Source organism: Leptinotarsa decemlineata, unplaced genomic scaffold, assembly GCF_025532065.1.
Source record: "Leptinotarsa decemlineata unplaced genomic scaffold, Ldec_3_MD MMD2_P_RNA_scaffold_2, whole genome shotgun sequence".
Classification (NCBI taxonomy): domain Eukaryota; kingdom Metazoa; phylum Arthropoda; class Insecta; order Coleoptera; family Chrysomelidae; genus Leptinotarsa; species Leptinotarsa decemlineata.
This window is the reverse complement of record NW_027412529.1, coordinates 1445547-1471325: the sequence shown is the minus strand read 5'-3', so window position 1 is coordinate 1471325 and position 25779 is coordinate 1445547. Positions and strand designations below refer to the sequence as shown.

The 25779-nt window shown below is 34.6% G+C and overlaps 1 protein-coding gene across 5 annotated transcripts in view; it reads right to left on the bottom strand.

Moving 5' to 3' along the window:
• Positions 1–269: 269 nt before the first annotated feature.
• The window catches only part of step (cytohesin steppke), a 97508-nt gene continuing 71998 nt past the window's right edge, over positions 270–25779 (bottom strand). For all 5 annotated transcript variants that reach the window (XM_074181077.1, XM_074181088.1, XM_074181085.1 and 2 more), the window contains 5 exons: positions 19140–19272; positions 18585–18783; positions 12465–12732; positions 7630–7957; positions 270–4456 (listed from right to left, as the gene is read on the bottom strand). In XM_074181077.1, the coding sequence (XP_074037178.1) occupies positions 4293–4456; positions 7630–7957; positions 12465–12732; positions 18585–18783; positions 19140–19272 (1092 nt within the window). In that variant the 3' untranslated portion in view covers positions 270–4292. The remainder of the gene's footprint in view (positions 4457–7629; positions 7958–12464; positions 12733–18584; positions 18784–19139; positions 19273–25779) is intronic.

Here is a 25779-nt window from a genome sequence, read left to right as displayed (position 1 = left end):
CCTTCAAATTTTTCTCCGAAATAAATTACTGCTTCTCAGGGAAACAAATGTTTGAAATGATGAAATCTTGATAACTGAAATTGATAACGAAATAAATACAGATAAGTATACGTTTGCACTCCTGAGTAGATTTCTATATGATAATCCGTCAGGGTATAAGGTAGGAAAGTAGTTCATTTAATGAAAGCAGTTTCCTTCGGACTACTGACAGATTTTATAAAATTCTCTTAGTCGAAATGTGGAATATATGATTGGAGAAAAAAAAACAATTCAAAATCATAAACCAGTTTACTTTACATACAAACATATATCTAGCAGGTACAAAAATGATGGGTCTGCTTAAAATAAGAACTTTTACAATAGTACGCTCAACAATTAATGTAATTACAATCATTTTGGTATTCTTGATATTGGTATGTAAAGGCATTACATCATACAATAACAATATATATATGTATATATTTACAGATATTTTACAATTACTTCAATTACACTATATTCAAATGAAAAATAAATATATTTGTAATACGATCAGCCTAACATTTTTTTCCTTATGTACAGTGTGGAAATAAAATTAACTGCCGAAAGTACCAAACTCACAGGGTCTGTCGATGTTCAGCCCCGCCGGGCTGCATAAATAAACACATTAATTCATCGAACACAAGACACTATATTTACAAACAACATAATTTACATACAAACAAAGAGGGCAAAAATCCAAGACACACTCAGAAGTTGAAAGACAGGAAGACGGAGAAAGAAGTGTCTTTTTGGCATGTTATAGCAAAATTTAATAATTCAGTTGTAATTTTTTTGAATAACGAAGAAACTCACTTGTGAAACAAATATCATTTCTTACTCTACAGGATGTTTCGCAAGTACTCCAAACTGAGTCGGCAAATCGTTCCACAAAAAAAATATTGGAGTTTCTATATGAAATACAACTAATTCGCATTATATATGATGGAATTGGCCGATACTTGATGAAAATCCATAATTAACGTATTCAAAAAACACTGTGAGATTCTCACTTGACAGTTTTACAAAAACGCAACACGTGGCTTCTGCGGGCGTGTTAGTGAAACACATATTGCGTTTTTGTAAAACTATTTAGTGGAAATCTCACAGTAAAGTGTTTTTTGAATACTTTAATGCGCTTTTGTTTCGAAAATGGGTGAAGTCGAGTCAAAATTGTTAATTGTACTTCCAATAATTGATTCAAGACGCAAAAAAAATGACACGAAAATTAGAAGGGCGGAAGAGGGCCTTGAATGATTTTGGATAAAAACCACTGAATTTTCTGAGTTTAAAAGTCGGAACTTACTGAAGATTTTTAATTTGAACTCAGAATTTCATTGAATCTGAATTGAAACTCTGAATTTGGGGAACTTCACTTTCAAGAAAATTTTGTGGCCTTCTAATGGTAGAAAATGAAAAAAGTGCGGTAAAGAAAAATGAATTCCAGATATATCAACTTTTACTCAGTAGGTTTTTGGATTCAATTCTGCTACCCAATAACGAAACATCCAGTATAGGTACACATAATGCAAAGACAACATTCCTGAATTTCAATTAGAGAAAATGCCTATAGAAAATAATACTTCACATTAAAAAAATAGGGCACGAATATGAGAAATAACAAATACTTAGTCCCAATTTCATTAAACTTTTATAACATACAGGGCCCACCAATGCACCATATGGAAACCTATTGAATTGAATTTCTAATTTCTCAAAATATTTAAGGATTTTCCAAAAGCAACAGTCCAATTTCATAGTTTTTCACCATATCGAGGGACGTCAAAAAATATATATTTTATTCGAAAGTAAAAAGTATCCTTGTGCTCCAAATAAAGAAAATTTTCACAAAAATATGTTGTTCAAATACAATATATAGTCGGATTTTGCAATTTAATCTACCTACACTGAAACAAAATGTTTTTCAACTTCCTGTTTGTGTTAGAAACTGATGCTCATCAGTTGAAACAATCTTTCCATTCCATTTCCTTCAAACTTAAACACTTCATATTTCTATATATGTAGGCGTTGGGGTTGGCAGACTGAGACCTCAGCGTCGAGTCACAAAACCCTTGCAGCGTGTTACTACCCGAAGAGTAAGCAGATTGATACCTCAGTGTAGTACTTTTTTAAGAATGACTTCTAAGTCAAAGCCAAAACGTGGAACAACTGAAAACACCAGATGTAGTTTATCCCGAACTTCAGATTATCAGGTAAACCTTTCCGAGCACACACACACAATCATACATACAGGTTAAACCGCGTCTTGTGTTTTCAGGTCTCAATCTCCCTACTCCTCAGATAGTGACACGCTGCAAGGGTTTTGTGACTTGACCCCGGGGCCTCAATATGCCTACTCCCCAGGTCTCTGTAGGGTCCCAATCTGGAAGTAGGCAGATTGAGACCACAGCGTCAAGTCACAAAACCCTTGCAGTACGTCACTACCTGAGGAGTAGGCAGATTGAGACCTCAGTGTAACGACAGCTTCTTCAAAATGGCTTCAAAGTCGAAGCCGAAACGTCGATGTTACATTTATTTTACTCCGAAACTAACAATTCTGCAATAAATTCAAGTTAGGTAATAAATCAATTTAGAAATAAGTGTAATAAAAAGTGCAATGTTACAGCTGAGGTATCTATTACAAAGAAACAAACTAAAAGATGTTTCTCCAACTTCAAACCTGAACATGGTTTGTATTTACAAATACTATACTCTCAGATAAAATTTCTATTTTTTGACGTCCCTTGTATACAACAAAAAAACGAAATTCAGCTCCTGCACTTTGATTTTCAGACAATTCACAAGTTTTATGAAGAAGGCATTTTTGAGAAATTAGTCCTCTATTAGGCAAGGCTTTTGGGCGAACACTGTATTAAAAAATGGGAACGAAGGCGCTTGAAAGTCATCGAAAACAAATTTAAAGAAAAAACGCTGGCCTGATTTAATAACCCTCAAGTTTCTGTTCAAGATACTCGAAACACTATTAATTAATGCCGAATGAAACTTTTTTTGTATTGAGTGGAATTTGTCCACGTCCAAGACAGCATTTACGTAAAAGCATCGCCAACGTTTGATATTTAAAGAACTAAATCACAAAAAAAAATCTAATGTGAGGAGAAAACTAGAATAACTCACTGGGCAAATAGAATCATTTCTCACTGCAATCTGGCAACTTTAATAACGGAGAGGGAGACACCTGTTGAATCAATTCGTGAAATACGATTGACGAGAGTTTTTGGTGCCACTGCAATGAAGATTCAACGGAAAATAATTCAATACAGAGTCCAAGTCGACCCAGTTCATTCAATTTGAATTACTTCTCGTTAAAAAATTCAAGAAAAACGGGTTCGAGTTTTTCAGATTACAAACCGACCTAACAAGTCGATGGTCAAATATGGTCAGTTCTGACAACAAAAAAAGCTGCCCAAAACCATACTTTTTAACCACCCACTTCAACTGAATGACGAGTCCACCAATATTCGTCGCGATATAGTCAGGAGGATGGTATCTGATCAAAAAAACCCTCAGAAAGAATGCTTCTTTTCATGAACATTGTTATGAATGCACATATAAATACCATATACTATTTTCTTAGTGAAGAAGGACCTTTTGACGCAACTCAGAAGCCATAACGAATTTGATTGGTTAAAATCGGTTTATAAACAAAAAATTTTGTTCGGTATCTCAAAGCCGCCAGACTTGAATTGTAAATGGCAAAGAAAATCGAGGCATCGATTTCGAGTTGAAAATTCCACAAGAAAAAATGTTGCCGGGTCAACTTGAACTCCTAACATCCATCCTATTTTCTTAAAACATAATAATAAAATATCTTAAAACCAAGAAACGAATCAGTGACAGACCGAAGGTGAACGTGATGCCGAAACACGTTCGCTTGAATAATTTATTTACAATTACCTAATACCAACTCAATATTAACTTCATCACCGAACAATTCAGTGTATTGGTTTTCTTTCAACTATGAAAAAATCCATAAAAATTCTGAACGCTCGAAAAAATTATTTTGGAAAAACTTTCTTTCCCATTTTGAACTACATAAAAATACGTCTTCGTGCCAAACATAACAGATCTCCAACAACAAACTGTACACGATAAAAAATCATCCTGTGATGATTCGTAAACGAGAAAATCATTTAAAAAAAAGTTTGTTCTTCTCAATCACTTCATTTTTCCTCTCCACTCATCCAGTTGATAAATTCGTTGTGCCGTGACGGAATTATTATTATTTTTATATGTACATAACGAAACACGTCTATTCAATTCTTAGAGTAGAGCTGAGCTTTTCGCTTACGATTCGCGAGCATATCGTAGAAGGGGTTATGGCTAATACTCTGCGTAAGTCTCTGTATCCACTCTCTCCTCTCTTCGTCGCTGCTGGCAGACATCCTATAGACGGTGTGCTTGCCTTCAACAACTTTACCTGAAAAAAAAAAAAGGCATTGTTGAGGAAACTGGCACGCATAAAACGATATCGAAATTATATTTCCGTCCCTTGTCCTCGTTAACCTTTCTCCCTACAGTAAGGACGTTAATAATAATAATAATATTATAATAGTCTTTGAAAACGGTACGACTTTGGATTATAGACTTATATAAAAAATCGAATAAATGAAACTAATTACAACTAAATACACCCCGGTACAAATATTATTTATATTACATAATTTTATAACCAGCTGCTGATTTGAAATAAATAAAGTTTAAAAAACTAAAAACCACGCTTTTAAAGAACATTGAATTAAAAAGTTGAGAATATATTTTTTTTTGTAAGCTTAAGACAGTAAAGAACGAAAAATACTAATAACCAATAATGATTGAGAGTAGAAGTAAGCCCAGTTGACAGCAAATCGGGGGCGTGCTTATTAATTTTTGAAAGGGTTAAGAATGAAAGAAAAATTCTTAGTACAATTAGTTAAAATATTCATACACATTTTTTATTTATTTCATTAAAACTTTGCAATATCATAATTTACCTAATCGTTGTAGTCATTAGGTGGACCTTATGAAAACGGAGTAATAATCGTGGTACCAAATAAATTAACAATATTAATAAAAAACACAATATATATATATATATATATATATATATATATATATATATATATATATATATATATATATATATATATATATATCTATATATATATATATATATATATATATATATGTATAACTTTTTTTCACTATTGGGTTGCAGCAATTGATAAGTGAACTCTTTATAACTATTCTCAAGCTTTCGAGTGACTTAAACTCATCGTCAAGGGTACTAGAAAATACAAATTACAAATTTTTGATAATAGATTATAATATAAATGTAAATGTACAAATTTTCGTCTAATCTTCAACCTCAGATTCGTCACTGTTGCTACCGCTATCATCAAAGTGAATTATGATTGGTTCAATATTTTGTTCAATACGGTTGTCTACGTCCCACATTTTTTGCTCTTCTTTTAAAACATGCTGCATGCATTTCTTCCAGTCTTCTGCAGAAACAGTTCGAATAGCTTCTTGTAGGTGATGTTGCACGTCCACTAATTTAAATGTTCTGTTTTCTGGGACACATATCCTTTTACTTGCGCCCAGATTAATTCTATTGGGTTTAATTCGCAGTGGTATGGTGGTAACCTTAAAACTGTAATTCCACGACTTAACGCCATTTCATCCACTGCGAATTTTTTATATTTGTCTGTGTGTAATTTTGTTAGCTGAAGTAGTTCTGCCTTTAAACTATCTTTGTTATATTGGATGTTCTTATTAATTAACCATTCTTGAATTGCTGCTTTTTTCCATGATTGTTTCGGTAATGGTTCTAAATGTCGACTATGGTATGGGGCATTGTCCATGACGATGACAGACCCAGGTTCCACAAGTTGACTGATGCCTTCAAACCATTTTTCAAACACCTCCGCATTCATCTCTTCATGATAGTCGCCTGTTTTCTTAGATTTAAATATTGATTCACCATTTGGTGAAAATCCACTGTCGCTTCCTATATGCGTAACTATCAGACGACTACCTTTTCCAGATGGCTGTTTTAACCCAACTGACAAACCTTCATTTCGTGTACAAGTTTCCTAAAAGTTTCTTTACCCATTTTTGGGACCAATTCGTGATCGCTAAGTGCCTCCAGAACTGTTTGTAGTGTGGGCAGCTCATTTCTGGAAAAGGAACTATGAATAGTTCTGCGTATACTGGTTTTGGCTTCTTCATCAACTGTGATTTTTTTTCGTCCGCTACTAGTTTTTGGCGTTTGTACGTCCTCATGAATTTCTGCTTCTCTTAGTATTTTGTAAATCGATGATTTTGGTACACCGGTATAATCAGAGCACATATCAACTAATTTATCTTTTGTAATTGTGGAACTTAATGATGAAGAAATGCCCGGTTGGTTATTCGGAGGTACACACGTAGAATTACAGCACATATGCACAAAGTCATCTTTTGGTGGCTGATGATCTCTTTCAAGACAGTGAAATACTCGCAGTACAATTTGTTTTTTTCTTACTGACCGAGACTCCGACCGTTTTACCTTTTTCGACGTGGAAGGCCCGACCATGTCTCCCATTTTTTGAGAAGTTTGAGAACGGTGTAGAAATATAATTATGTAAAGCTTAAACACTTATTAGCACTATTATTTTCACCAATTGTTATCACAACAAGTCGATTGCTGACTAACTTAACTGTAAAACGTACAATTCACGCTGTATAATTCACAAATCAATGATATGCTTATGGCTGCAAGTACATTAGTGAGGACTGCAACGATGAGATGGAAGTTATGGTAAAGTGACAAAGAAAGAAATATCGTTGCGTACAGCGTTGCCACTAGTTGTAATAAATATCTATCACTATACAGAAAATAATGAATTTTAACTGATCAGTAATCAGGAAATTTATAAATATTACTCATTACAAGCTCATTACTGATTTTTGTCATAAATAATACCTTTTGATCATACTAGTATTGTGTATTATCTATAATTTGCCACAACCTACAACTCTACTGCTTACTATATTTTGATTCTGCTATAAACTGGTAACATAAAATTTAGATATGACAACGCGCTTTACTCTCAATCATTATTGGTTTTACTATAATGATAAACTACCAATAAATTAGAAACGAATGATCAAAAAAATGATAAAAAAAGTTGAATAGAGAATTAAAATACTTATCAAAGGAGTTATCAAATACCCCTCTTTCTGTTTGAAAAAGAAGTTGGTAGCGCCCCCTGGCGACGAGTGATTCAACACAATTGTCTTTCTCATGAAAAACACTAAAATGATACTTTTTACGTAAATTTAGTTCAAAATTGATATCTTGTTGTGTTCAAAAGTTAAGAGGGGGGGTGGATTATTCAGGTCGGCACTGTATAGTCTGATACCAGTGTTATTTGAGATTAGGTATCGCTCAAATCGTCTGCAAACTTACTTCTCTATTAGACGTAAGAGAGGCAGATGTTGAAAGGTAATATTGACTGCTCACTGAAATTTGGGACTTGTTTGCTTGTCTCAGTCATTATCATTATTTGGCCATATGGAAAACTCCTAATGATTTGTTCAAAAACTCAAACGTTTCTTTCAAATCCTTACCTTCAGAGTCGGTCTTGCACGCCTTAATGAACTCCGTCCCTCCGCTGGCATACAGCTCGAAGCAGTGCTGTTTGTGCCTGTCGTAGCACTCCCTAATCGATATATTCTCCAACGGGATGATGCCGCGTGGCTCCTTGTCCGTCGTGTATTCGAAATAGTAAAGGCAGTTGTCGTTGAGGATGAACCAGCGACGTTTCCAGTTCTTGTAGCGACCGCCTTGCTTCCAGAGCCAACCCTCCTTGTCGGGGTTGAAGAAGGTGTGCATCAGGTCATTGCCGTCGTCTTCGGGGATCTTGAACGGCTCCGCTTTGATGCTGTCGTACAGGCTCTACGGAAGAAGAGGAAGAACATTGTATTATCTAAGTTTGTATAAATACAAAGCGAGATTTCAGGTAATATTGTATAGTTGAGGCAATACTAATTGAAAAACACAAGAAACAATTTCTTTCAATAATAATAATAATATGCTTTATGTTTGGGTAGTAAATATTAAAAAAGAATGCAATATATGTATATATAAAAGAGTAAAAGTCAAAATTATGAAAGAGTAGACATGAAAAGTAACAACTTAGGAGCTCCTTAATAAGTAAAGATAAAAAATATGCGTAAGTCAGTCAAAAGCTATCGTTAAAATATTCATCCAAAGTATAATAGGGTCTACCAGATAGAAATTGTTTGACTGACTTCCTGAATTGGAAGTCATTTATATTGGTAGATCTTATGTCCATAGGCAAATGATTATACAGTTTATGGAGTCTCTGGTGATGTTTTTAGTTGGCACAGTGAGTTTCAGAGTGTGTCTGCTGTTTCGGGTATTGTAATGGGAAGAGGATGCAGCAAAATTTAATATATGCTTATTTATTAAACACACAGATTCCAGTATAAATAATGCAGTTACCGTTAGAATATTATGTTTTTTGAAGAAGGTTCTACAGGAGTCTCTTGGTTTAAGGTTTCCTATATACCTTATTGCCCTTTTCTGCAAAATTAATAGCATTTCGAATATACAGTGTGACCCATTTTTAATGGAAACATCCCCCTAAAATTTGAAGTTCGGAATTACATTCACACAATTCAACTAACAATGAAGCAAAAAATTTTAATAAACGTAACTAATAAATAATTATTGAAATGTTTCGATTCAGTGCCACAATTAATTCTAACTCATATTCTAGTAGCCCCTACTAATCCACCACGTATTTCGATACATGTGTCGTAGCGCTTACGAATGTTTCTGATTACGTTCCTTTGTTCTTGAAGGCTAATATCTGCACATACGTGTCGAATTCTTGCACAAAGTTCATTTCTATCTCTTGAGCGGTTTTTGCAAACCTTTTGTGTGAGAAGTCCCCAGAGAAAAAAGTTCAAAACTGTGAGGTCTGGAGATCTGAGTGGCCACTCTATAAACGGACTACCACAGTCTATCCATCGGTTTGGAAAATGTTCGTTAAGCCATTGTCTCACAGCTCTGGCATAATGAACTGAACACCCATCTAACTAGACAATTAAATTTGATCGTTCATTGATTGGCAGCTCGTGAATAGCATCCCAAAACTCTGTGTTTAAAAATTCTAGAAACCTCTGTGCATTAATGTTTTCCTCAAAAAAGAAAAGACCAATAATTCGTTCATTCAATATCCCACACCAGACGTTGATTTTTTGGGAATACTGGCTTTTACAGTTTATTACCCAGTTAGGATTATCCGCTACCCAATAGCGACAATTCTGTGATGGCACTACTCCATTTGTAGTGAAAGTGGCTTCGTCGGCATATAAAATATTTTTTAGGAAATTTCTATTGTTTAAATATTCCTCTTGGGCCAATAAACAATATTCCAGGCGTCTGGCTTCGTCGCCTTCTTGAAGTGTGTGTAAAAATTTTGGCTTGAAAGGTTTAATATTCTTCGCCTTGAGACATTTCCAAATAGTTTCTCGTGGAATATTTAAATCTAAAGTGGCATTCCTTATACTGGCATTAGGATTATTTCCGAAATAATCTAAAATGATTTGGTCATTCCCGTCATTCCTGTTTCGTCTTTGTACAGGATTACTTTTTAACATCATTTTTGATACTGCACCAGTTTCATTGAATATTTTATTTATTTTATTTATCGTACCGCAGCTAATACGAGAACGATCTGGATGTCTCTCATTAAATCCTCTACAAACCTCTCTAGCACTTCTAACGTCATCTCCCGAAAGGCGTACAATTTCAATTTTCTCTCTTACGCTCAATCTTGCAGCCATGACACAAAATAATTCGAAGAACTGTAAGGTGAATATTGTTGACAATAGTACACTTAAATCTTTTACAAGTGTCAAACTGTAATATCATTTCCATGGCAACTAAGATTTAAATTGAATTATTAGGTCTTAGTTTTAGTTAATTTGCGTGAAAACTTGAATGTAATTCCATTATTTTCATTAAAAATATTTACGCTACTGTTTTTTTTTTCATCTGGCGGCACTTCATTATTAAAATCATAAAAAAAATATTCTCATATATCTGTTGATATAGCATTACATTTCTTTTGAGGAATTTAAAAGAGGTACTGGAACAAAATCAGTTGATAACTTTCTATCATGCTCAAATAATTTCACGACTGAGGTATGGGTTGTGTCTGTGGGGTAATACAATCCATGCACGGGATGTTTTCATTAGCCAAAAAAAATTCTAAGACTATTGGCAGGAGTTTCCTATGATCATTCATGTAGAAATATTTTCCCTTCTTATACAATTTCACCTCTAGCAAGCTTATATATTCTTGAAGTATGCGTTTATATATTTATGAATATTGACAAATTTTATAAAAATTCCAACCTTCATACATTAAAAACAAGACAAAAAAATGATATTCACATACCATATGCGAGACTCAATATTACTTCAAATTTTCCTAATTGTATTGGACCTAGGATATACAACAATCTTCCTGAAATTATGAAAGCAACAAAGACATTATTTTGCTTCAAAAAAGTATTAAATGACTTCCTATTGGAGAAATGTTTTTACTCACTAGATGAGTATTTTGAAAAAAAAAAAATGTATTTTCATGCACTTTTACTGTGACACCCAGTTTTTGTGGTATTTTGTTTCGTTTTGTAACCACTTTATTTTATTGTATTTTATTAATGACTATTCCTATACATTCTAGAAGTCAAAAGGAAAATAAATATTATTATTATTATAAAAGTGCTTCGCATGCAAAGTGTATAGATCTGCTTGGGGAATATTTTGAAAAACAAAGTGATTTTCGATTATTAATATTTGTTTTTGTTCTCTACTCCCGAAATATAAAAGACAACCCTTGTATCTAGATGTAAATCAAAAGCAAAGGATAACATGTCTATTCGAGAAATTAGTAATAAAAGAACATCAGGTATTGATGATATGTCTGTCAGAATCTTTGGGACACTGCCATATTGTGTTTTGAACGTTCTTGTCTCATTGATAAATGATTCCTTTGTGAATGGCACATTTCCTGAATTTTTTAAAACTTCTGTAGTGATTCCGCTCTTCAAAGGTGGTGCCAGGGATGATCCAATAAACTACAGACCAATATCACTTGTTCCGACCTTATCCAAAATTATTGAAAAAATCATAAAAAGGCGGCTCTATATTAATAACATATTGAGTCCACAGCTGTATGGGTTTCAAAACAACAAGAATACAAGTGATGCAATTTTTAACTTTCTGCATGAGATTTATAGTGATATGAATTCTGGTGCCTATTCAGCAGCTGTATTCTGTGACTTTTCCAAGGCATTTATTTGACCTCGATCACAGAATCTTACTGCGGAAGCTGAAACATTATTGTTTTGAGCACAGAAGCATTAGATGGTTTGAATCGTACTTATTGCATCGAAAGCAAATTGTAAGACTCTCAACCGACTCAAATGTAAGATAAATCAAAGCAGGTGTCCCTCAAGGTTCCATCCTAGGACCCATTTTGTTTCTATTGTATATTAATGATATAACACAACTGGATCTAACTGCTAGCATCACATTATTTGTAGACGACACAACGTTGCCGTGGCAGGGAAAAGATCCTACAAAACTAGCTCAAGATGCCACTGTTGATATGGAAGAAATTAAGAGCTGGTGCTACTCAAGTAAGCTTTCTTTAAACTTTGATAAAACCCATCTCCTCATCTTCAAATGTGAACTCCCACCTCTTAGTTTGAATAACATTCTCGAGATGAAATTGTCCTCCAAATTCTTAGGACTTCACATTGATAATAAGCTTATATTTGACGATCATATTATCAAGTTGAATAAAAAACTTGCTTCTGGCTTTGTAGTGAAGTCAGTTTCGAAGGAACTGGATAGAACCTTTGCAAGATCTGCGTACTTTGCCTTTGTGGATGCACATATAAGATATGGTATTGCCTTCTGGGGAGTATGCAGCAAAAGCATGCTGCAGACTGTTTTCGTTTTACAGAAGCGAGCTGTCCATAAAGATGTACAACAAAATTCCCATATACCTGAAGAGTTATTCTTTGGATATTTTCAGGAAAAAAATGAGCGACATTCTGATTGAAAAGCCTATTATAGTTTAGATGAATTTTACAATGACAACGCTTTTATGAATTATAGTTTACTACTGTATGTCACTATAGTATAGCATATTCTTTTAAAGAATTTTTTTTAATTTTAAATTGTATAGCATTCATTTTGTTTCATGAAAATGTATTTGACACCCTATTTTATATAAATGTGCTTTCAGGAATTACTTTTATACTACTTTAACATAGTTCATAATCGTTTGTCAACAAGAACTCTTTCTTAGGACAATAAACGTATTTCTCTCTCTCTCTCTCTCTAGAGCTCTTACCACGAGCAACTCTCTCGGCAGATCCTGCCCCTGATTGATGCCGCGATTCATGTTCACGAACTGCTCTATCGTCGGCTTCTCTTTGACGCTCGGATTATGCAGACTCGTGTTGAGCATGATGATGGCGAAGGAGAGCACGTAACAGGTGTCGGAGTTTTCGAAGATGTTGTTGTCGCCCTGGCAGTCGCAGTAACGCTTCGCAAAGCATTCCATCATCCGGTCGATCTTTTGAGCCTCGCCCGGCAGTCGGAAACTCCACAGGAATTGCCTGGAAAACAAATTCGTTTAAAGTTATCAGAAATGAGTTGCACACATTTGTTTTCAAGGCTAGGAAAAAAAACATTTATGTACGTCACCTTAGCAGTACCATAGTTTAAATTGGTAGTCATAGTTTATATTTATTTCAATAAGAAGTGTTTCAATACCCGTCGTGATATCAGTCGGGAAAGAAGTTTTCACCAACAATCATTATTCGTATTACTACTGGTGTAATTTCAATTCGTTTAATTTTCGGACGGTGATTTGTGAAACGTGCAGATGGACGTTGTCGTGGAGCAGTACATTTCATCACGATTTCTTCACAATAGGACTCTGCCTCGTTTGGGCCTCAGCTATCTCGATCAACTTCATTTTGCGGTCACCTAAAATTATTTTGTGGATGTTTTCGTCGGTAACAACCTCTTTGGGGCGTCCACTACGCTCATCGTCCTTGGTGTTCATATTCCTCGTTCAAATTTAGCAAACCACTCCTAAATGGTTGATTTTCCTGCTAAATCAGTAAAATGTTCATCAAACCAAACCTTGGCTTCAACAGGTTTTTTTTTTGACAAAAAGCAATGCTTTATTTACACACGAAATTCCTTTTTATACAGTTTCTTCGAACTAACAAAAGTTGCTTCACTCAAAATGTCTGTCTCACAAACTAATGGTCCAACAGCTGTGAAATTTGTACACGTGTCTTCTGAAGATTAGAGTTAACTAAAACTTATATGGATTCAATACTAGTAGCGCCATCTGTGTGTTATCCTACGAACTTTTCAGGCCACTTAATAGTAATGTGTTAAAAAAATATATATAGGTCAGTTTTATCCCTAAATACATAGATTTTCATTATTCTAGAAACCTGATGTCATTTCTGAATTCAATTCATAGTTTTAGGTGTATAATATAAAGCACAATGATTAATATTACCATTTGTTCACAAAAAAGATCTGAAGCTTTAATAACTTCTAATCCACACAACAAAAAAATTTTTTTTGAATGTTTCCTACACTAAATTAGTCAATTTCTACTAATTTTGGGGTGATAAAAACGAAAATAACAATGAAAAATTTTTATTAGCTCTGGTTTTTGAGATACACAGTACTTAATCTTAAAGAGTAGTTATACTATACGTGAAAAGTGAAAGTACATAAAACAATATTGTTATGTTTCTTTTAGAATATTTTAAGTATTAACAAAATTAATAAAAAAAACATTATTCTTAGTGTTTTGACAAATAAAAGAAGTTTGTACCACCAAATTTCAATTAAGTCCATCCGATTCATTGTAAGATCGCTGTCGTTTAGCTTGTCTTTTATAAAACACTTCTGGAGCATCCCTACACACAGACCAGCAGTAGTCTGCAAGCATTGCTTCATTCCAACGGCCCTGATATCTCTGTTCCATTAAGGCAATGTCTTGATGGAATCTTTCTCCATGTTCGTCATTCACAGCTCCACAGTTTTGTGGGAAGAAATTAAGATGAGAGTGAAGAAAATGAATTTTTAAGGACATGTTGCATCCAAGTTGGTGGTAAGCTTGAAGAAGCTCTTTAACCAATGCTGTGAAGTTATCATCTCTTTTGTTACCTAAAAACCCATGTACAACCCCCTTAAAGGCTTCCCAGGCTCTTTTTTCATTTCCTGTTAAAATCATGTCAAAAGCAGGATCATTTACGATTTCACGGATTTGAGACCCAATAAAGATGCCTTCCTTGACTTTACATCACTCAACCTGGGAAACTTTGCTCTCAAGTACTTAAAAGCTCGTCCTTCCTGGTCCATGGCCTTCACAAAGTTTTTCATTAGTCCCAACTTGATATGTAATGGGGGAAGGAGAACATCCTTAGGATCTACAAGAGGCTCGTAAACTACATTTTTCTCATTAGGGTTTAGGTCTCGTGTAGGCCAGTTCATTTTTTTATAGTGAGATTTTCTATCCCGACTGTCCCACAGACACAAAAAACAACAGTATTTGGTGAACCCTAATTGCATTCCTAGGAGTATAGCAATGCCTTTCAGATCACCACAGATGTGCCACTTGTGTTGTTCATATTTGATTGATTGGAGAAGTGTTTTCATATTTATATACGTTTCCTTCATGTGAACTGCATGACCTATAGGAATAGAGGGTAGCTAATTTCCATTATGCAGAAATACAGCTTTTAAGCTTAGTTTTGAAGAGTCTATAAACAATCTCCATTCAGATGGAGTGTGATCCAAATTCAAGCAGTCCATCAAACCATTAACATCAGAACAAACTACGAGGTTTTCTTTTTTCTCAAAAAAAAGGAAGCAAATCTTTTTGACGCTGTCTGTACTGAGATATTTTCACATCATGTTTTAGAAGATTCCACTGTTGTAGTCTTGATCCTAACAGCTCAGCCTTTTCCTTAGACAAGCGAAGATCTCTTATAAGGTCACTCAACTCTGCTTGACTAATTCTGTGCGGATCACTAGACCTATCGCTTACCTCAAAATCAGGGTCATAGGATGTAGAAGGATGGGTTGCTCCTTCTAAACAGTCTTCATCACCTTCCTCTAAAATTTCATAGTTTTGGGGTGGAGAAGGGACTGGCAAATTGTCTGAGTGTGGTACAGGCCGAAGAGCAGATGGGAGATTAGGGTATTTAACCGTTCCTCTTTTCTTCATAGATAAACCTTACTTAATGGGAGGAGTTAAGCAGAAATAACAGTCGTCTGTATGATTGGTAGGCTCACGCCAAACCATAGGTACTGCAAAAGCCATTGCCAGGTCTTTATTTTTCAGCCACTCTCGCAATATGACGGAACAAGGACTACAACATATATGAGGAGCCCATGATTTATCTTGGTCCCCAACTTTCACACCAAAATAATGTTCATAGGCTGTCTTAACGATAGGTGTCATTTTACGTTTCTGAGCCTTAAATGTTATTTCACCACATATATAGCAAAAGATATCGACAGAATTCACACACTTTAGAGGCATTTCAGATCAGCACTTAAATTAATTTAAAAATCAACTTCACACGATAATTTCAATAGCAACCACGTGCGTACAATTGACAAACTCACATAGGTTATGTTTACTACTTAAGAACAGCTGATGAGAGGGGTCTTATGTAAACAAACATGTGTACCAACTGTTGGTGATGAAATATTTCATTTGTTGAAAACTCAATATATATATATATATATATATATATATATATATATATATATATATATAATATAATGATACTATATCTTGAAAACAAGAGCTAATATATAATTTTTATGGTCACTTTCGGTTTTAACACGTGGAAATACATTAAAATCATCTAATTTCAACCCCGAAACAAAAACTTTGTTGTGTTGTGATTATATGCGAGCGCTTTCGATAGCAAGCAGTGCTATCACGTTTATGGCTCTACTCAAACTGAACGTTTTATCTTCTTGTTTGTTCTTTAACGTGCGATCTACAGCAAGACATTTCAGCAAATAAAAGTAATCTGTGAATTTTGAGAATGCAATATTTGATGTTTTTTACACGTTCATCATGTTATAATTATAAAGCCACGTTCAAGTAATGTTGTTTCTTTAAAAGTCTTCAATTACCGTTTTTGAACCTGTAAGTCAACTGTGTGTGTGTATCATATATACAAGACAATTTATTATTCTTTTTCTCAGTATTCTCACGGCTCATAAATTCATTACCATTATATAAAGAAGTTTATCTAGAGAATGAATACCTAGAAACGAACATTACCGTTAATTTATTGGACTACTGGCAAGTAAGATTTATCAATTTGTTTGTTCACGTGAACATTATGGCAATTTTCTCGGCGATTATTTAATTCATATTCAACGTTAGATTTATCTAATCTTAACTGAAGCAAACACAAAAGACAGACGATAGCTTTGAATTTGGACAACAATCCAACAGATTATATTATTTATGGTGTTCTGCTTATATTTTTTTCTACCACTCGAAATGTTATGGAAAAAAGAGAAACTATAATGAGGGTGTAGGTTTATATAAACAGATACGTTATCACCATCTGGGATAACCAATATAACTGTCCAATTTCGGCGAAAAAAGTGAACAGTACATACAGAATGAAAGAAAACCGAGGTACCAGAGATTTACGATTTTCTCCTAGTTTGACCTTGGCCACAACCTTGAAAATTATTGGAAGGTCAAGGACACTATTTAAACAGAAATTCATATTTTGTCTTTGATGCAGAGTAGAAAAAAAATTACGGCCGAGTATGACCTGGAGTAACTCTAAATTTGATCTTCGAAGGTTTAAAATGGTAAACTACTGAATATTTTTTTGTAATTATTCTATGGCTACCTTGGGCTTGCCCTTGCCACAACCTTAAAATTGAAAGTCAAAGGTGATGTTTTGAAAAAAAACTAATATTTTTTGCCTCGTATACAAAAATGGCAAAAAAATACAACTAAGTGAGACCTTGAGTAACTCTAAATTTGATCTTTGAAGGTCGAAGGTTTAAAATCGTAAAGTACTGAAGATATTTTGCTGGCAATTCGATGACTATCTTGGACTTGTCCTTGACCGCAACATTGAAAATTATTTGAAGGTCAAGGGTAGTGTTTTGAAGGAAAATTCATCATTTTATCTTGAATGCAGAGCAAGAAAAATTACGACCGAGTATGACCTTGAGTAACTTCAAATTTGATTCCCGAAGGTGTTCGAAAGTCCAAATCGTAAAGTACTGAAGATTTTTTCCTAACTATTCGATGGCTATTTTGGACGTGCTCTTAATTGCAACTTTGAAACTTATTGGAAGATCAAGAGTTGAATATCTATAATTTTGTCTTGGGTGCAAAGAGAGTATAAAATACAACTAAGTATGACATTGACTAACTCTAAATTTGATCTTTGAAGGTCGAAGGTTTAAAACCGTAAAGTCCTGAAAATTATTCGATGACTATCTTGGACTCGCCCTTGGCTGCAACCTTGAAAATTATTTGAAGGTCAAGGGTGACAGGGTATGACCTTGGGTAACTCTAAATTTGATATCTAAATATCTTCCGAAGGTTTGAAATCGTAAAGTTTTTAAGGTTTTTCCTAACTATTCGATGGAAGTCAAAGGTGGTGTTTTGAAAGGAAAACCATATTGTCTGCTTTGGATGCAAAAAGAGAAAAAAACTACGACTGAGTATGACCTTGAGTAACTCTAAATTTGACCTCTGAGGATCTTTCGAAGTTCGAAGGTTCAATGGCTATCTTGGACTTGCCCTTGACCGCAACCTTGAAAATTATTTGAAGGTCAAGAGTGGTGTTTCAGAGGCAAATTCATGTTTTTGTTTTAGACGCAAAAGAGCGGTCGGTCGGTTTTTGGCACCATATCTTCCATTCCATTTCCTACTTAATTGTACTATTCTATATTGCCTAATATTCGCCATAGTCTTGCCAAAATCGGTATTATTCATTGATTTGAGAAAGTTTCTTTCGAAACTACTATTAGCTTTAGTTCTCAAATTGGTGTTTGGTGTTTCAAAACTTTATGTATTTTTGTTAATATTAGTCTTTTAAATGAAGCCTGCTTGAGATTTTCATAATTTATAATATATTTTTTTTATCATAAAGTATAGTCATTAATTTTGGTAGTGGTAGGGAAAATCTATGTATATCGTGGAGCTTCTTGGGGCACTTTGAATCTACCGAAGGGTACGACTTCGAGTAACCTCAAATTTGTGATCTCTGAAGGTCGTTTGAAAGTTGAAGATTTAAAATCGAATAGTACTAAAAGGCCCATGGTCTAAGCGAAAGAAACGGAACAAGGTATTAATAACCCACTTTGCTAACCTTATTATCCCTTCAACTGATATGATTCCAACGTATACGACTATCCAAAAAAGAGAACTAACCTTAAAGCCTGCACCAGTATCAGATCGGTGAAGTCGTGCAGTTCAACGAAAGCTTGCAACACCTGCTCGTTGAAGTCGTTCTTCTCTCCCAAATAATCCCCGATGGCTGTCTTGTTCAATCCTTCGCCCTTGTGAAGGAATTGAGCTACGCTTTCGGCCGTGTTCTGTAGAAGCCCCTTCTCTATCAGGTACTCTATACCTACAAAGCATAAAATCTCGTCAAAACATTTCGAATACACCCCAATAAAACTGTCAATTAATGCGATTATGTCATAGAGATCAGTAGAATTTTAAAAGGGAAGTACTTTTTTAAAGAGATCAGTTCATGGTTTTTTTGTACTTCTTCTTCGTGAAAGAACCATTAGATGCATCTTAAAAGGACTCTTCTCCCTTTCGTTCTCAGCTTTCGAATACTGATTTTTATTTTTCCAACACAACTGACAGTTTACTCCATCCCCTGAAGACGTAACGCGCGTCGAGAATGGTGTTGCAGTCCTGGTGTTTGGGAGAGGTGCCGGTTTTGGAACCACTGACAAGATAAATAACTCAACTCACCTTTCTTTGGATCCATGTTGAATTTCTTCCTACCGATAGACATCATTTTGGTCTTGTTGCTGTTTTTACCATCCTCTCCGGAGTCAAGAGACTCCATCTCAGACACGACTTCGCACAAATCATCTTTCAATTGCTGCAACAAACAGAAAAATACTTCAAAAACGGTTCGGAAGTTAAACATAGATAACAGAACTCTTAGAGAGCAGGGTAATTGAATGTGGTATGCCACAGAGTTCTATGTTAGGCCCTATTCTGATTCTGTTGTATGTTAATGATATCACTGTGAGTGGTTGTTTCACTTTTCTTGTGTAAGTTTGCAGCACCTTCCTTTGCAAGGTGGTCAGCAGCCTCATTGTCTTCCCTAGTATGGCCAGGAATCCAGACCAGAGACAATCTGTCTAGTCTTCCTATCGAGGAGAGTCGTTTTGGTCAATTTGCTACCAATTTAGGTTCTGGTACTACTTCCCGGCTAATACCATGCTGGACATTATATACGACATGCATTTATGCAAGATACCCCAGAGGTTAGCCTAGCAGCAAAACAATGCCTGAAGATCACCTACAGACAGGTTTCGAAGTATTACCTCCATCAGTGCAGGAAAGATCCGTCCCGATTAATTTGAACGCGGCTCAACTGCATGTATAAACTCTTCGCCCAAAGTGAAAGATCCTTAACTAGTAACAGCTCTATCTCGTGAACAGAGCTCCAAGTCCTCAGACACGGTATGATCTCTGTTAGAGTATTGGTACATGGGAAGTTTCTTTGTCGCTTGGAAGTTTCTTACATGTAGTTAAACCGCGTTGAAATTAATCGAGTCCCGAGTTTGATTTTGTAGGAAAGCAAGTCTCTCTCTAAACGGTTTTTTCGTCTTCGATAAAAAATCGAATTTTTTATTCTTGAGACGGTTTGCCTTGTACGAGTATATAAAAATATTTATTTATAGGTATTTCGAGTTACAATAAAAATTGCATAATGTTGACATTCGTTCTACAAACCCAAAATATTCACTTCATGATTTTTTTTTGATAATAAGAAATATCATTACTCTTTTCATGTTTTTTTATCGACCTTTTTTGGGTAATTGTTACCTTCCACAATCTGAAAAAAATATAAAAATTATAATGGAGAACTTTATACAAGTGTAGAAGGGCAAACTTTTTAGTTTACCCGATAAGTTACTGTGTAAAAATCAAAGTATTTTTCACAAAGAAAAATCTTCTATTTATCAGTAACTTGTCGTATTTAAATATTTTGCCTATCAAAAAAATTATTAAGAAATAACACTTATCTTTTACGTTTCGGAGGCCAAAATCTGCCTCCGTCTCCAGAAATGGATAAAAAATATGGGCTATGGGTTCCCCTTTATCTCCCATCTTAAGTAACATATATATGGAGTATTTTGAAGAATCTTTTGTTGAAACTTATCAGAATGGTCCCAAAGTTTGGTGGAGATACGTTAACGATATTTTTGCTGTTTGGAATAGAAACAATGATGACCTGAACACTTTTTTGAATTATATCAACGAGCGGGAGCCGACAATAAAATTCACAATAGAGATTGAACAAGATGTTCGACTCCCTTTCCTTGATGTAATGTTGGAGAAGTCATCAAATCAATTTGATACAAATGTTTATCGGAAGAAAACACATACAAATAGATATCTCCACTATACATCAAATCATCATGCGAGTGTTTGATATGCAATTCAACTGAAAATCTCAATGAAGAAATATCATTAATTAAATCTGTTTTGAAAGATAACGCTTATCCAGATTCTTTCAAAAATTCAACGATAAATTCAATAGAAAATAAATAGTCAAATAAAAACCAAACGAACATACAAACAGCTTCACAAATTCAACAACATCTATCTGAAAAAATAAGACGAATTGGAAATAGATATGATGTTAGAACTACTTTCAAAACAAAAAATACACTGAGCTCTATACTCACACACACAAAACCCAACAACACTGAAGAAAAAACAAAAAATTGTATTTATAAAATACCTTGTTATTGTGGTAAAAGTTACATTGGTGAAACCTCAAGACCATTGAAAGTGCGTGAGAATGAACATCGAGATTATATAAAAAATAGACAATTGACAGGATCAAAATTATCAGAACACATTTTAAAATCAGACGGTGAACATCGGGTGGAATGGAATAGAACAAGAAAGATTACCAATGAGCCTCATTCTAAGAGACGTAAGCTAAAAGAATCGGCGTATATTCTCATGTCTGGAGAGAATTGTATCTCGAATAGCTCCTTAGAAATAGACCGTACTTGGCTACCCATTTTGAAGAAAACTTTGGATAGTGGCGAAATGACAACAAACTGATATCGGAGAGTACCTTGTATTACATCGAATGTTTCAGTTGTCAATCAACAACATTGACATAATTTCATATTTCAAAACTTCTTTGACATCTGTCGAAGAAGTAAAGAAATAAGCTATCAAAAAAGGAATAACTGCGTATATATTCGAATTTTTATTTTTTATCCATTTCTGAAGACGGAGGCAGATTTTGGCCTCCAAAACGTAAAAGATAATTGTTATTTCTTGATAATTTTTTTGATAGGTAAAATTGTTAAATACGACAAGTTACTGATAAATAGAAGATTTTTCTTTGTGAAAAATACTTTGATTTTTACGCAGTAACTTATCGGGGTAAACTAAAAAGTTTGCCCTTCTACACTTGTATAAAGTTCTCCATTATAATTTTTATATTTTTTTTCAGATTGTGTAACAATTACCCAAAAAAGGTCGAAAAAAAAACTAATTTTTTTCCTCCACAAAAAATGACTTTCGTTGAATCTTTTCATGTACTCTTCAAACTAGTATTACTTGTCAATACTATTGGTATACAGGGTGTTTCAACGAAAACTTGACCCCCCCCCCTTAAGTCAGAAACGGACATGTAATCGAAAATATTTAATAACACGACAATTTTTATTTCTAGGGGGACTAATTCTGATATGAAAATCATACCCAAAACTATCACCCGCTGCGGTCAGCAACTACCCCCCTATGTATGGAACTAGATGGGGGTAATTTTGAACCCTTTATTCGTTGATTGTGTTGCTATTGATATTACTTTTGATGAATTCCGCAATAAAATGAGCGACAGCGAATTGTCTGTTTTTACCTGAATAAAACTTTCAACATTAAATCTCTCAATAACGAATGAATCGATTCCGAAAAAAATTACAGAAGTAATACAGGGACAAATACCTTTCAAAGGATGTATCACTCGACCCCCCATGTCATTTAAAAAAATATGAGGGGGGGTAGTTGCTCACCGCAGGGGGGTGAAGTTTCGAGTACGATTTCTATATCAGAATTAGTCCCCCTAGAAATAGAAATTGACGTGGTCTTGGAACTTTTTGATTATATGTCCGTTTTTGACTCACAGGGGAGGTCAAGTTTTCTTTGAAACGCTCTGTATATTAAAATGCATTTAAATATCGAGATTTTGCTTAATATTTTCTGTTTCTTTTTTATTATTCATGGAAGGTTTCTTTGATTAATGAATGCCTCAAAACAAGTAGGAGTGGGTTGACTCAGAATAGCGTCTAGAGACAGACATCTTCCGTCTGTAAAAAAGTGGATATTTTTAATGGAAAATATGAATTAATGTTACTAGTTTCTTGAATTCCATAATTTGCACATCGCAAAAGGTAAAAAATGTTACACGTCGTCAAATTTCGACGGCAAAATTCATTTAACTGAATTCAAATTGATATGCGTGAGCAATCATGAGTACAGATACGTAATATAAACATCCTGAGATTGTATTCAGAATGAGTAATGGACGGGTTCACTCACATAATTCACTGAAGTAGCTTCGAAGAGGTATTTTTTCTTCGCTTTTTATACCAGTTTGGTATGATTATCGACATCCGGTTGTGGCTAGTCAGATTTTTTATTGGGAAGTTCGTAATTTTGGTAGTGTGCCCGCTTGTTTCACCTGACATCATTGGATATCGAACCGCAGAGAAATTTGAAACTAAATGTTCTAAATTGAATTGTAAACATTCATCACCATAGGATTTAGCCAGTTCATCCCAGATTGAGAGGAGTAGAAACACAGTTGAACTTTTATTTTATTCAATTTATGTTCGTTCGTTCACTAAGTCTGTTAAAAAAACGTGAATTTTCATTTCTCGAAAAATATTTATTTATTATTTAATTTCTATTTTGTCCTCTACAGAATTTTCATCATCAGATATGTGACAGTGTTTTTCCCAATCCTCGAAGTAGGTCTGATATGCGCTTTTTGGAATATCCTTGAGCTCTCAGCGATTATGTTTTTATCTCATCAATCGTCGCAAAACGCGGCCTTTTCATGGGTATCTTCAATCTTGGGAACAGAAAAAAGTCGCAGGGAACCAAATCTGGTGAATACGGTAGCTGAGGCACGATTACGGTGTCGTTTTTGGCAAAAAAATCACGAACAGGCAATGACGGGTGAGCAAGTGCCTTATCATGATGTAAAAGCCACGACCATCGAATAAAACAGTGAGCAAACCCTTGACATTTAATCAAACTTGGAATTTTTGTTAAATTATAACTTTGAACTGGGATTCTTTTTTACTACACGCTTTATATTAGCTTCACCTGTAGGTATGTATGTTTGTTTGTAACTCTCAAGCTCGGGATCTGTATTTGACAGAATTATCGACATTATTGTTTGATCTATTCGCGGGCAGATGACGCTATACGTAACTATTGGCATTATTGTTTGATCTATTCGCGGGCAGATGGCGCTCTACGTAACCTCCTTGATATAATTCGAACTCACTTTACATGTACTTCTTTTTTTGAAAAAATATTTTTTTTATTAATACGCGCGCCTGCTACTTTATATGTAACCCCCCTTTGCGCGCCTGCTGCCTTGGGCTTGGTAGCTGATTTTCAGGCTCCCTCTCCGGAATCGGAAAATATCAATGGTCATTTTTATAAACAATATACGGCTGATTGATCCCAAAGTTTAAATAAAATAAATATAGTTTAAAAAATCTAAAAAAAAGCTATTATAGCATACGAAACTGAAAAAATTAAAAACAAATATAGTTTGAAAAACTATAAAACACGCTTTTAAAAGAACATCGAACTAAAAAGTTGAAAATATTTTTCTTTAAAATATGCTTAAAACAATAACGAACGAAAAATACTATTATTATTGTAAAAAAAGCGAGGGCGCTTTGTGCCATTTTTTTTGTATATCAAGCACCCGTCGCTTTTTTCACAAAAATACTAGTATATTTCTTTCGTTATTGTTTTAAACTTATTAAAAAACATATTTTCAACTTTTTAGTTCGATGTTATTCAAAAGGGCGTTTTTTAGTTTTTTCAACTATACCGGGTGTCAACGAATCTATTAGACAAGTCATAATTTCTAGACTATTAGGAGAATTGAAATGAGATTTGGTATAGTTGAATGGTATGTGGAGAGGAATGTTTTCACATATTTTTCACTTTCCGGTCACTTCCGGTTTCAGCGGAAATGGCTCCGGTTCTGAATTTTTAAATGGAACACCCTGTATATTGTAACATTTTTGGATTTCTGAGACAATTCTGGATCAGAAACTGACATTTCCGGAAGTTTTTCAGCCTACTTGATTTTTTCAGAGTCACTTTTAAAATTGCATCTAGGTGGCCATGATCGGACGTAAACTAATCTATGGACCTCAGGTGATATCAGAAAATTGCAATAGCGGAGTTTTAGTGACTAGTGTGTTGAATATGAATGAGACAAGTTTACAAAATAACATTTTCGTGTCTAACTATTATTTTTCAAATGGCGACCATTTTTTGACAAGCAATTTCCGAAAAAAGGATTTTTTGACGAATCTAACGTTACTAATTTATTTGCGATTGGATCAACAAATTTAACAAATTTAACTAATAATTTCAGCGATGCACTTAGATTTTTTGCAATATCCTAAGTTCTTGAAAATTCCACTATAGTAAATTTTCAAAGTGCATCCCTCCTTGTTCAAGACACATTTCAGCTCGTTCAATTGTTTCTCTCAACACGTTTTGTAACATTTGAGGCGATATACTTCTAAATGCCTGTTGAATCCTTTCTTCTAAGATTTCGAGAGTGGCTGGGGCTGTTGCATAGTAGACCCTTTCTTTTACATATCCCCAAATGAAGAAATCTAACACAGTCAGATCCGGTGAGCGGGCAGGCCACCGTACTGGACCGTTGGTTGCAATAACTCTATTATTAAAATGCTCTATTAAAAAATCAAGTACGTCTCTGCTATTATGGGGTGGTGCTCCATCTTGCTGGAAGTAAATTTGCCGTAAAACTTCTAAAGGCATATCATTAAGGTGATCCTCGATTTCATTTTGAAGAAAACCCAAGTATCTAACCCCTGTTAACTGACCTTGAAACAATATTGGACCAATTATTCTGTTTCCAACGATACCAGCCCAGACATTGACGCCAAACCTTTCTTGAAAATTGCCCTCTCTCATTGCATGTTGATTTTGTTGGGCCCAGTACCGACAATTCTGCTTATTAAACATGCCATTATTTGTAAATCGTGATTCGTCGGAAAATAGAATGAAGTTGATAAAATTTGGGTTAACTCTATGATTTTGAAGCAACCAATCACAAAATACT